Source organism: Lactuca sativa, chromosome 1, assembly GCF_002870075.4.
Source record: "Lactuca sativa cultivar Salinas chromosome 1, Lsat_Salinas_v11, whole genome shotgun sequence".
Classification (NCBI taxonomy): Eukaryota; Viridiplantae; Streptophyta; class Magnoliopsida; order Asterales; family Asteraceae; genus Lactuca; species Lactuca sativa.
This window is the reverse complement of record NC_056623.2, coordinates 128131176-128145713: the sequence shown is the minus strand read 5'-3', so window position 1 is coordinate 128145713 and position 14538 is coordinate 128131176. Positions and strand designations below refer to the sequence as shown.

Genomic DNA, 14538 nt, shown 5'->3' with positions numbered 1-14538 from the left:
AAGTTACGAATTTTTTAAGTTTCGTAACAGTAGTAGAGGGCTAAAAACTCGAATTGAAGATCGAGCGTTATTTAGCTATCGCAACCTAAACGAAAGTTGAAGACCTCCACAATAGGTGTACAATGATAAAAAGATATTATTAAAAATAAAGAAGCTATTATTAAAAATAAAGCTATTATTAAAAATGATAAAAAAGATATTATTAAGAATAAAGAAGCTATGAATTTTTAACGAACTTTAGCAGTCCCGGCCTATTAAAAACATATTATTAAAAAATAAATCAAAACTAGCCGACGGAGTCTAAATGAAAGTTGTAGAGCATAATCTCACCTACGCGTGGATATAAAGAACGCGAAAAACGGAGCCCGTACGCGAAAGTTATGGAATTTAGAAAATGGAAGTCGGGATTACGCCCAACGTACTTAGGAGCAGGGTCGAGTCCCATCGACTGCAGCTCTACGCCTAGCTAGACTCGATTCGTAAGCCATGACGCAAAGTTATGCCCAGCATAACCGAAGTACGCCCAGCGTAACACGTACGCTGAGCGTACTCTGGTGGTACGCCCAGCGTACTCGACTTTCCAGCACTATAAATAGAAGGCATGAGCTACGGGTTTTAGCACACCTTCACTAAACTCTCAATCACTCTCTCATACTTTCAAGCTCCAGAAGCTGTCCTGACGCCCTCGGTTTCCGCACCCGAGCCCCCGACGAAGATTCTACGCTACCGAGATCCCCGAAGAGCTTGAAGACGCAGCTTTGCGCGGTCAAAGTTCTGCTCGACTCTAGCCCCACGCTCTTCAAACCAAACAAGTGAGTTCATACCCCTACCTTTCAAGTCTTTTCATGTTTTAGGGGGGAAATACAAGTACAATACAAGTAAAAGTATCGTTTTACAAACATAAATGTAACATCTATCTTATTGATTATCGATACCAACATCTTTACGTATAAAGGGCTAGTATATCATCAAGTTATTTTCACTAAATGGAACATACCTTCTGAAAAACTATAATGGGTATAGTTAGCAAGTTATTCATACATTTTTACATATACATCTTGAAAAACGAAATACTTTCAAATGAAGTGAATTCTTTCTTATCATAAATCTATTTATACTAAGCAATGTGAGATATTCAAACTTCAACGTACTCTTATGTATGCATCTCAAGTCCTGTATTATATACCATAATCTCTTGGAGGGAGAGCGTGATACTTGTGTATAGATCTATACGGGATTGACAACCCCGCACCTAAACTGTTAGCTACAGTTAGACCGGCAAGTCTGGGGTGACAAATGTCATAACACTACAACACCTGAAGAATGTTGCTACAGGCAGTCAGTGTCATTAGTATGTTTATAAAACTCACATGAAAGTATAAAAACAAGTTTGATTTACGAGATTCATATATGCATTCAGTATTTACATTATTTTGGAACACAAAGTTTATCTTTATCATTCAAGTACGAAAAATACTAACGCACTCCAAATTTTGGGAACTTTTCAAACTATATATAGAAAATATTGGATTTTCTGAAAACCACGTTCATCGATTTTTCTACCAAAAGGACATACTTTTCAATACAAAACACTTATGAACTCACCAACTTAATTGTTGACACTTTTTCGAAACCACTTGTATTTCTCAGGGAATCAGTAATACAGGTAACCACCAGCTTTTGAAGAAGGAACGCTAAGGACGTTTATTATTAAACATTTATATCATCATATTGTAATATTCTTTTTCAAATATGTATAACGCAACAATATACGTTTTTATTATATATATGATGGTTGTGTTACTTTCTTTACAATATTCAATTGTTGTGATACCACGTGAAATCATCCACCCCCGAATGTTTCTGTCATTCTGGTTTAGGGGTGTGACATATATTGAGTAAAATAACACGTTTTTGGTCCTTGCCTATAGCTGAAATGTTCAGTTTTGGTCCTTATTTGAGGTTCTTGAAACGTTTTGTTCCATGTTTCAATTAAAATTACTATATTTTTCTGATATTAATTATAGTCATTTTATTTGGAATAGGGACAAAAACGTTTCAAAAATTGTATTAATTATCATCCTAATGTGTTTTAAATAGTATTATTACTAATGTAGTGTTAACTTAATATCGTTTTTAAGGATGGAAAAGGCCAGGATTAATCTATAATGCATAAACTTGGTTTCATCAATATAAGTTCATGATTTAGTTAATGCAAGCAACAAAACTTCATTTCATAGTCATGATTAGATTCTTAGACCCAAATAATGTCATTACTGTTTTCATTGGTAGATTTGTATTTGACTGAATGATGTCAATAGTTTTACACTTTGGGATTTATATCATATACGAAACAATATCATATTGACAAGATGGGAAAAGATATCTACTATAATAAAGACAAATTGCCAAGACTTGCAAGTCTTTTAAGTTTAATTTGGGGAAATTTATGGCCACCAGCTTAAAATCATTTATCTTGAGTTCTTGACAGTGGAGACTATATAAACCCTCATGGGGGCTGTTCATATAGGAATCAACACGAAAACCAAAAAAATCAGCAAGATTTTGATTTACATTTACATAATGAATCCATGTGTTTTTATTATTTTGTCACTTCTTTTGTCTACAACTGGCAGCCAATTGGTAGCTGCAGGAGGAACATGAAATCTATTGTATACTTTAGAAAAGACTAAAATACAGACTATTTGAGTTATATATATATATATATATATATATATATATATATATATATATATATATATAAATCAAATAGTATATATATATATATATATATATATATATATATGTATATATATATATATATATGTATATATATATATATATATATAAAGACTAAAATACCCTTGATTTCCAGATGGGTGGGAGAACGAATGTTGAAAATGAGCTACTATGTCGGTTTGTTTCACGAAGTGAGAGTAATAATGACATTTTATCAGAATCCAAGAGACAGTAAGTTAATGAAATGTTATATGTTTTTTTAAAGAAAATTATTTAAATATCCAGTTTTGTTATATGTTTTTTCAGGAAGAGAGAGAATGAAGGGATTTCAACCAAGACAAACTGTGAGCCTCATGTAGTTGTTCACATAACAAGTGTTGTAGACATGCTTCTGAGTCTATCCTAGCTGTTCGTGAGTACATCTTTCATCTCTTTATATATACATACATATAATTATACATATATCTACATTCATATACACATATATGTACTTTTTTTTTTTGCTTCATTAAAGGGATTTGTTATGCATCTCTTCTAGAATGTTCAATTACAATTTTTAGCATTGTGTTTTTATTTAACTTGATTTCATGATTATATATATATATATATATATATATATATATATATATATATATATATCAGGGAAGTGGCATGGGAGTAGGCAGATACGATGTAATTGGGCTACAAAAGGTGTTGGTGTTAGTGATGAAAGACAAGGTTCAGATTCAAAAAGTGTTGTAGAGCTAACAAATGGATCTTCAGGTATGAAATACTATAAAAAATTCATTTTTTGATATATATTTTTTTGTTTTGTTTTGCAAAGGATACTAAAGAGCAAAGTGATAGTGATGCCCCTGAGAATAATCCACAGTACACAACCGTTTATGTTTGGCAACCTTGCCCTGAAGTAAGACCTCTTAATCCTAAGATTTATCTGTATGAGACAAGTCATGAGCAATTAAGAGCTGAAAGTTGTAATAAACTCAAAGTAAAATCTTACTATTATGAAACTCTTTTGCTTAAACCTACCGTATTGACCTGTAGCTGATTACACATTAATTTAATTATGCAGGTTTTGAAGTTTTTAATGGAAAAGAATAGTGTTAATACTCTTCATAGAAAAGTATGTTGGTATTTTAGGAAGTTTGGCTAATAATTTAGTTAATTATACAAAAAATGTTGAAATATTACATTTGTCTACTATTGGAATGATTATTTGATGTATTACATTTGTCTACTATTGGAATGATTATTTTTATGACATTAACTTTTGTGCAATGTATTATATTTTTTGTATATGGTATTTTATTTTCTATTATGAGACATGAAATGTAAATTGAATTTGAAAATCATTAAATCTATAAATATATTTTTTCTAAAAAAATTAAATTTACGATACGCAAAAATGTGTGTCGTCTTCATTTATGACATGGCCTTTCTTGACATGTGCTACCTTGATACGCATTGCATGTCATAAACACGCGTGTCATAAGGTTATGACACGCAAATGTGTGTCGTCTTCCATTATGACAGGGCCTTCCTTGATACGCATTGCATGTCATAACCGCGCGTCGTAAATGCGCATCGTAAATGCGCGTCGAAAATCCGCATCGTCTCTCTTTATGACAGGGCCTTCCTTGACGCATATTTGCACGTCGTCTGAGCGTTTTATGACGCGCAATGAGCGTCGTCAAAGGCTGTTTTTCTACTAGTGTACTTAATTAAATATTTTAGTATTTGAAAGTATACCTTCTCGGTCAGAGTGTTTTAGTCCTGAAGTGTTTATAATTTGTATATCTTTTATGGGTTGATATACTTGATTCACTATAAACAATGCTCTGATACCAATCTGTCACACCCTAAAACCGAGAACGGCAAAAACGTTTTGGGATGGAGGACGTCATGTGCAGTATCATAACAATTGCATAATAGTAAAAACAAGCGACAACAACCATTGCATTAATATAGTGATTTAAATACAAACTTGTTCTGTACAGTTAATAGACACCAAAAGTATAACAAAAATAAAAGATGGGTTTTTTATATGCTCCATCTTCTCAAAAGCTACACTAGTACCTGTCTATCTTTGACCTAAGGATACAAGTTATTTTGAAAACGAGTATCAGCATAAAGCTGGTGAGTTCATAAGATTTTTGTGTCATTTCTTGCATAAAAGTGTTTACACTCAAATAATATATGAGTTGAAATGAATGTTGAGGGTAGTAGAAATTCCTAGAAAATCCTATATTTTCCAGATTTAGATATGTGTAAGTTAAATCCTTTGAGTGTGTAAAAGTATTTTCATTGAAACTATCAGTGCTATAGATAAGGTAGTAAGTTTCATACAAGTAGCATAGATGAGAAAAAGTATTGCTGGTTGACTGTAGTAGTGTTGCAAACTTCAATATATATATATATATATATATATATATATATATATATATATATATATATATATATATATATATATATATTCATTTACTTTAGGAAATTAAATTAGACTTTAATTCTTAGTGTGCTAATTTGAATATAGATGAGATTTCTTTTCTAACCAAACCGATTGATTATAGAGGTTCCGATAACCTTCCCGGTCATCCACGGTGTAGCGTTGTAGTGTCATCCCTGGGCCTAGTCCGCTCAGACTGTATTTTAATAGTCGGGATGTAATAGCATCCATCCTGTATAGATCTATACATGTAGTGTTGCTTTCCTTTTGGGAAACCCCGGTAACATGGTATTTACGTAGTAGAGTGTCGTATAGAGGAATAGTATGTTATCTTTTGGATTAGTGTATTCTCTTGAATTATAGTATAGTAACTTTTAGTTATAGTATAGAGAGTGTTCTCTTAAACGTGTCCAAACTCGTGATAGTAATAGTTATAACAGGTATCCTAGTGATAGAAGTGTCAAGTAGTAGTGCTAACTATACCTATTATTGTTATATAGAGTGTAGAGTCGCATGCATTTGATTTACGTAGGTATTATATAGGAAGAAGACTTTCATATCTAACATGATATATATATATATATATATATATATATATATATATATATATATATATATATATATATATATATATATATATATATAAGTAAGAAATCAACGACAGTCGGACGGATAACAATGTACCCTAAGACCACAATCAAACAAGAACAGGAAATAAGGTGAGCTGTCGGTCCTAAGTCCTTCAAGTCTAGTTTATATAAATATATGGATGTCGATATAGTTTAAAAGAAATGTAATTTAGAAAATGCATTTGATGAATATTTAAAACAGTTTTATTGACAATTAGATTAAAGTATAGAGAGATCCTTTTTTATTGTAAGCTATAAATCACATATGATTAGGAACTAGAACTTGTTGCATTTACTTGTATCCCCCCCCCTAAAACTTGTAAAAACATTTAAAAAGGTTAATTAAGGGGTATGAACTCACCTGAAGTGAGTGGATCGGATAAGAGTCTCGGTTGTGTGTTTGGTGTCAAGTGAGGCCTTGAACACACTTTATAAACCTAGTGACATAAGAAGACACATGTTTTCATATAATTAGTGGATGAAACTCTAATTTAACACATATAGACATCCTAATGTGAAGAAAAACGCTTTGGTTAAGTGTTAGGAGGCTATTGGGTTGCAATGAAAGAGTATAAGACCTCACCATGGAGTTTACTCTTCTAAAACTCACCTTGAGTGAGTTTACGGCTGAGGGACCATTTCCTCCATGAGTTTACGACCGTAAACTCATGGAAGAAGTGGGTTTGAGTGCTTAAAGGGTTCATACACTACTATGGGTAGTTCTAGGGCTTAATTCGAGGCTTAAGGGGTGTTTAGGGTTAAAGGAGGGTACTCCCTTGGAGTTTGCGGTCCTAGGACCTCTCCTTGGGAGTTTACGGCTGTAAACCCCATGGTTTACAGTAGTAAACTCTTGGACAGCCCTTGAACTTCGTTTTTCAGGTCCTTTGCTCATTCCTAACAACTTTTAAGTGAAGGTATAAGGCCAAAATTGGGTTTAAGGCTTGATTTGCATGGATTGAGGGATTTTACGGCCTAATAATGTTATTGGACCGTAAACCCTCATTCAAGCCCCTAAAATTGGTGTTTAATGTCTAAAATACTTCAAGGCTAAGTTCTAAGCTAATTTCTAAGCCTAAGGAGGAGATTTGGGGCATATTTGGCTCACTTTTAGGGGTTTACGGCCTAAGAGTGTTCTTAGGCCGTAAACTCCTTATCTTTGGCCTTCATGGATGATTTTCAAGCCATATCAACATGCAATGATTTTTAGAACAAGCTAGGATGAGAGAACTTACGATTTGGAGCGAAAACTTGCGGTTATTGGAGGAAATAGACCTTGAGGAGAGAGAGTAGAGAGAGAGAGAGAGAGAGTGTGTGTGTGTGTCTAGGGTGGTAAAAGGTCCAAAGGAATGTCCACTCACCCTTATATAGGGCTTGAGTGTTGTATCCGGAATACAACTACCCGACCCTTATGTTAAACGAGGTTTACGTTGTAAACTAAATTTTTTCCCAAACAAAATTTAAAGATATTACACGTGTTTTATTTATTTCAATAAATATGAATATAAAATGAAACATTATTTTATTTGGTTAACCCCAAAAATTTATTGAAATAATAATAATAAAAATTATTTTATTAGCGGAAAGTGGGTTACAATGATGGAATAAATTTCGGGTTGTCACACCTAATGCATCCTCTCTCCTGATATCTCTTTACGTGTAAATCCTGAAATACTCAAACTTATTCTAAAAAGTCTGAAAATTTATTGCAACTGTTCTGACTTCTATTGACTTGATATTATTTGTACAGAATAGAAATTTCGAGTTGTCACAAATGCCGTACACACTTAAAAGGAGAAATATATTTATTGATACTACATAGTAGAAATATTATTGAAATCAATTGATTCTTCACTCGCATACAAAATCAATAAAACACTCAAATGTAAATTATTATTCAAAAGTACAAACAATAGCACATACTTTATAGTAGATGACACTCAAACCAATTCTCCATCATGATTAAGAAAATTTTGTTTAAATATGTTTGGAAATGAATGGCGGACATACCATTTTCAAATGATCTAGCTCATTTTCATACCCATCCAAATCAAGTTGGCCTTCATTAAGAATTTCATTTGCTTTTTCTATGGCAATTTCCATCATTTCCAACTCTTTCTTATGAAGCATCTTAGTATAGTTTTCTATTTTCTTGATTTTTCTTTTCACATCATAAATGTAGGCCTCTAATGCATTACGTATAAAAGCCTTCTTCTTGTACTCCTCGTCTTGTAATTTGTATTTAATAGCATCATCAAGCATTTTTTTGATTTCTTGTGTTGTAAGCCTCTGCTTGTCATTGGTGATTATAAGCTCTCTTTTTCGGCCAGTTGTTAATTCTACTCCTGAGCAATTTAAAATACCGTTAGCATCAACGGCAAAGACCACTCTTACCTTTGACTCACCCTTTGGTGCAGGTGGAACTTCAACTTGGAATTTTCCTAGCCAATTATTCTCTTGAGCCCGACTTCTCTCACCCTGATAGACATTGCAATCTATAATCTTTTGGTCATCCATAACAGTCTCATAAGTTTCTTCATTCCTGATTGGTATTGGGGAATTTCTTTTAATTAAAATAGACAATGAGCCATCATACAGATCTGTACCAAGTGACAGAGGCACAACATCTCTTAACACTAAGTTCTTATCATTTCCCCTAAAACAAACAGTTAATTTTCCAGCAAGAGCTGTTGCACCATGTGCAACTGCCTCATCAACATGAATTTTCTTAGAAAGCTCTTTTCCTTGGAAGAAGTCTTTCAACAATTGTTGTACCTTGGGTATCCTGGTTGACCCACCAACTAATACTACATCATCTATGTCGTTTTTTTTCATTTCTGCATCACCCAAACACTTCTCCACCATCTCTATACACTTACTAAAGAAGTCTTCATTAAGCATTTCAAATTTTGCACGAGATATTCTCATAGAAAAATCAATACCATCATGCAAGTTGTCGATATCGATAGTAGTATCAATAATTGAAGAAAGAACTCTTTTCGCTTTTTCACAAGCTACCCTCAACTGAGATAGTGCTTTTTTATTCTCACTCATGTCTCTCCTATGCTTTCTCTTAAATTGTTCCACAAAAAAGTCAACCATTGTGTTATCAAAGTCCTGACCACCTAAGTGAGTGTCACCAGCAACAGCCTTAACTATTATCGTACCCTTATTATCAATGGTGACAAGAGAGACATCGAAGGTACCACCACCCAAATCAAAGACAAGCACATTTATCTGACGAGCTATGTCATTTCTCATATCTAATCCATATGCGATTGCTGCTGCGGTTGGCTCGTTGATTATCTGTAGAACATTAAGTCCAGCAACATGACCAGCGTCCTTTGTTGCTTGGCGTTGGGAATCATCAAAATAAGCTGGTACCGTGATGACTGCATCATGTACAGTTTTACCAAGGAACTTCTCTGCAGCTTCTTTCAATTTAATAAGAACCATGGATGAAATCTCCTCTGCAGAAAACTCCTTCACTTCACCATTGAATGAAACTACAATCTTCGGAATGTCGCGAGTACCATTTATGACCTTGAAAGGCCATAACTTGATGTCCTCCTGAAGTTTGGTATCATTGAATCTCCTTCCAATCATTCTTTTTGCATCTGAAAATCCACCAAATTTATATTAATTAATGATTATTAACAATTTTATGAATTCCATGACCTTAAAACAAAGGAGCAAATTAATTAAATACAAACCATAAATGGTGTTGGTGGGGTTCATAGCAATCTGGTTCTTTGCACCTTCACCAATTAGACGCCCGAAATCTGTGAAAGCAACACAAGATGGCGTAGTCCTATTTCCTTGATCATTGGATATGATCTCTACTTGGTCATTCTTCCATACACCCACACAAGAATATGTTGTTCCAAGGTCAATACCAATAGCCACACCAACTTTTTTATCCATGATTATTTCGGATAAAACCTGCATTTGAAACATAATGACTACTCATTTTGATGACTATGCTCAGTTAACTTTTCAAAACCATATGCACTTGTGCATAATAACTACCATTCAACGAGAATAGTAAACAAAGAATATTTTCATAAAATATATGGATGGTTCTTAGATTTTTTATTTTTTATTTGTAGAAGTTATTTAAGTTACATTCTCAAATAAATGTAATTTAATTTAACAATATACATGGAACGTTTTATTAAAAAAAAAATTTAATTTAAAATTTATGAAAGGCCTCAAAATTTTGTATGAGAAAAACCCACAAATTACACACTGAATTTGACTTTTACTAGTGTCAACCAAAATTAATGTGTAAAAATAATGATGCGTTGTTCAAGTTCAATATCATCATCTTCCCTTCAATTATTCATGCACATGGCTTGAATTCTTCGAGCATTAAAAAAAAAATGCTTGAATTCATCAAAAATTCTTCCTTGTGCAAAAATATTGTGGTGTTAAAATCATAAAATTGATTTTAACCTTTGAGTCCTTCACTAATGATTGATTTTTTTCAATACTCCTTTAATTCTTGAAGAATATATGAATTCTACACGCTTGAATATGGATTTTTAGTCAAGCACTCTTCATAAATGTTGGAATTCTTCGAGAGTTGTAAATTGTATTTATTTGCATTTATAATACAAATTGTAATTGATGTACTTTTTTAAATAATATGATTAGTTTACATTCTAAAATTTATTTTCATAGAATTTACTTTTCAAAGAATGATGTTCTTGAATATTTTGATTGCTACCAGGATTAAAAAATAGTAGAAGTGATTTGTCCATGTCTACTTGTCAACTAATGTGATTCACAAATCCATGTCATAATTTTAGGTTTTTTTAGAATATGTTATTCTTTTCCTCCAACTTTAAGTTCATGTAATAAAGGCCATTAAATTCTAAAAGAATGCTATACTAATTTACTATGAATTATATCTTTAAACCCTTAAAGCTCATATAGAATGTTGTATATCCTTAAATACTTATTTTCTATGATTATATATGAAAAAATGAAATACAATTCCAAAGTATTATTCTCATGGTTATAATCCTAAAATTCAATATATATTTACCAACCATGCTTTCGAATTTTCCTTGAATTAAGTGTACATATAAATATTATTTCATGGTAATAACATGCACCTATAATCACACATCTATAATTTTATAATTGAAAGAAACGAAGTGATTATATATATATATATATATATATATATATATATATATATATATATATATATATATATATATATATATATATATATATATATATATATATATATATATATATATATATATATATATATATATATATATTTCTATTCTAATAAAAGAATAGTTTTAATCTTCTTTTGATATGTGTCATCCTATTAGGCCTCATAATTAATACATATTTTATTCATCTTTTCTCATGTATTATCATATTAGGTTTTATAATTAATATATACCACTTGTCAATCTATTAATTCTCCATTTCAAATTTCAAATTTTAAATTTCTCACTCTAATTAAATTAAATTAATAACATTAGAATAAAATTAAAATAAAATTGATACAAATTATACATGATATAATATTTCTATATTTATTTAAATTAACGATTATAATTTTATATAAGTAAAAAAATATCTTTTAATTAATAACTTATTTAAATTTCAAAATTTAAAACTTTTCATTCTAATTATATTAAATTAATAACATTAAGTTAAAAAATAAAATCAAATCAATACAGATTATAAAGTGATATAACTTCAAATATTTGTTTACATAAATAATTATAATTCTATATAACTAAAAAATATATCTGAAGTAATAATTTATTTAAAATAATTAATTAGTAATTTTGATTTTTTAATATAAAAGTTTAATTAATTTTATAACCATGGTTCTCACGGGTTATAAACTAGTATATATATATATATATATATATATATATATATATATATATATATATATATATATATATATATATATATATATATATATATATAGAGAGAGAGAGAGAGAGAGAGAGAGAGAGCATAAAACTATACTACTATTCAAGTTGAAGACTAACCGATTATTATGTGAGCTCTTGTTCGTGTGTATCTTCTATTTTTCTGCATATTGATGACAAATCCGAGCATGTATGAGGTTAATTCACAAAATCAAAATTCATCTACGATACATACAAATAAAGCATGTAAATGAATCAATTGATACATTTATAATATCATATGAGGCAAATAAACTCTAGAAATTTTATTAAGCTAATTAACGTCAAAGTATTAATGATGTATTTGAGACATGCAGACAAAGTCGATAAGAGAAGAGTAAAATCTTTACCACAAAATAAGCTAATTGATATATAAGAAATGCTAAATTTTCTTTTCTAGTTAATACCACAAAATAAAACCATCATGAAAGAATATCAATAGAATATCAATAAGAGAAGAGTATAATCTTTACCTTTGATGTATGAATGTATGCATCTACTCCTCCCCATCCCCTCATCTATATATACGCATACCAATTACAAATTATTTTATTGCCGTATTGGATTACTCCAAAATTTTGAAGATTTGAAGTCGTCTTATAATATTTGAGAGCATTAAAATACTTGGTGGAAAATACCATCCATGATTTGTTATACCCACTTGATAAGACTAGAACATGCGACTAAGTCTAATATAATTGATATAATATAACAAATGATACCAATTACAAAATTAATGTGAAATATTACCATAATTAAATATGTAAAATATATTAATTATAAAAAATATTGACATAATTAAAAATGAAATGCATCAATAATTTCCATAACAAATTTATTTCAAATTTAATTGTAGTAATATTTGTCATAGTTAATACTTCTTATAAATGTCTTTAGGCACATATTAAAAAATCCTTTTATTTAATATAAGAAATGTATCTTTATATAAATACTGCATACCTGCTACAAAATAAATTTATTCTAATACTCACTTGATTGATCATATGTTTTTCTTTTCGAAAGAATAATATCTCACACGATTATTGTTACAAAACTCTTGCAGGATTGATTGGTGGAGATTATTTAATTTTATAACGAGTCATTTGTGGGTCTAACTTAATCAAGTCTAAAAGCCATAGTCTTTTTTAATTGTGTAAGCAATAAAACTTAGTTATTTAATTTTTTTAACCCAAAAAAAATGTATTAAATAAAACTTAAATTTGCAAGTGGCTAGGTGAAGAAAAAAAATAAGGGGGTGTTATTTGGTGTGGTCTTCGGTTTTCGGTTAAGTCCGTTCCATTTTATTTTTAAAATTTTAAATCTAACCATTACAAAACCAAGTAACGTTCGGTTGAATCGATTTCGTTTTATTTTGTTGGGTTAACCATTTAAACCGAATAAAATTCCGCACGATAAAAAAAATATTAAACCGAAAGAAAAACAACTTACTAAACTATTATCAAATAAATGAAGTACAATAATATATAACATATTGTTCTCTCGAATAGAAAATATAGAATCATAAGTTGTAGAGATAGATTCATAAAAATTTTATTGGGATTTGGTTAATTTTTTTTATACTTTTTAGTAAAACATATAAAACAACTATAAGTTTATAATGGTTAAGGGAGTTATCCATTAGTACCTAATCTATTAATTTAATATATATATATATATATATATATATATATATATATATAAAAGTTCAAATGTAGATTGACATCTATTATGTATACGTGTAGATACTGCTATTCTATGAGAATGACAAAAAAAAATATGTTTTTTAATATTATTAATACATTCAATATTACATAACTATTATCATTAACACACATTGTCACTAATTAAATCGTTTATAAATTTATTATACATTTTTTATTATTAATCTCATTTTGTCAGAATATTGTTAGAATGTTTATTAAGTAGTATTCTGTCAGAATGAAAATAAGTGAAAAACGGTGTGTGAGAACAAAAGTAAACAACAATTAGTGAAAATGCATAAAAATAACGATATTTTTGTAAGGTTGAACGTATTCGCATTATAACCTAGCCTTATATATATATATATATATATATATATATATATATATATATATATATATATATATATATATATATATATATATATATATATATATATTAAATTGTTCCTTCGATTTTTTGGTTTAACCAAAGCAATGAAATTTTAACCAAAATCAAGCCAAATAAGTCATCCTAATTCGATTAATCAAACCAAATAAACCAAAAATAAAATAACCCAAACCAAATAAACAAAACACCATTTCGTTTGATTTGATTATTCAATTTTGGTTTTTATCACACCCCTAAACGAAAGGGTATGATTATAAGAGATAATCATTGGAAATAATGTCAACGGTCTTAAATTTTTTGGTAATATTTTAAATTATATGAGTGACTTTTGGGTAGAAAAATAGAGAAAAATAAGTTATTAATCTAGTAAATGTTTAATATATTTATTGAAAATTATTTTACAATTATAAAAAAAATTAATTAATTAAAAAGCTTAAATATTAATTAAATCATAGAGATTTACTGGAATATTCCAGAAGCGTCTAGAAAGAAACTGTGAATGGTTTTGTGGTAGGGATATATGGCATGTTGTAAATGATATAAGGATTATCCTCATGAATTTGAAATGCTTAAGGATTTATCTGCTACTTACAAATAGACTGTTAGGGATCAAATCCTAACTATTGATTGCCTCTGTAAAATTGTCTACTCATCCCACTATATCCTAAAATTAGAAAATCATAAC

At 29.8% G+C, this 14538-nt stretch overlaps 1 protein-coding gene across 1 annotated transcript; it reads right to left on the bottom strand.

The window, feature by feature from the left end:
• Window positions 1-7593: 7593 nt before the first annotated feature.
• Window positions 7594-12331, bottom strand: LOC111881479 (heat shock cognate 70 kDa protein). The gene is made up of 4 exons (XM_023877867.3): window positions 12236-12331; window positions 11844-11886; window positions 9525-9753; window positions 7594-9428 (listed from the first exon to the last, which is right to left on the bottom strand). Exons 3-4 carry the CDS (start codon window positions 9733-9735, stop codon window positions 7789-7791), a joined length of 1851 nt encoding a protein of 616 aa, XP_023733635.1. The 5' UTR covers window positions 9736-9753; window positions 11844-11886; window positions 12236-12331; the 3' UTR covers window positions 7594-7788.
• Between the last annotated feature and the right edge of the window lie 2207 nt (window positions 12332-14538).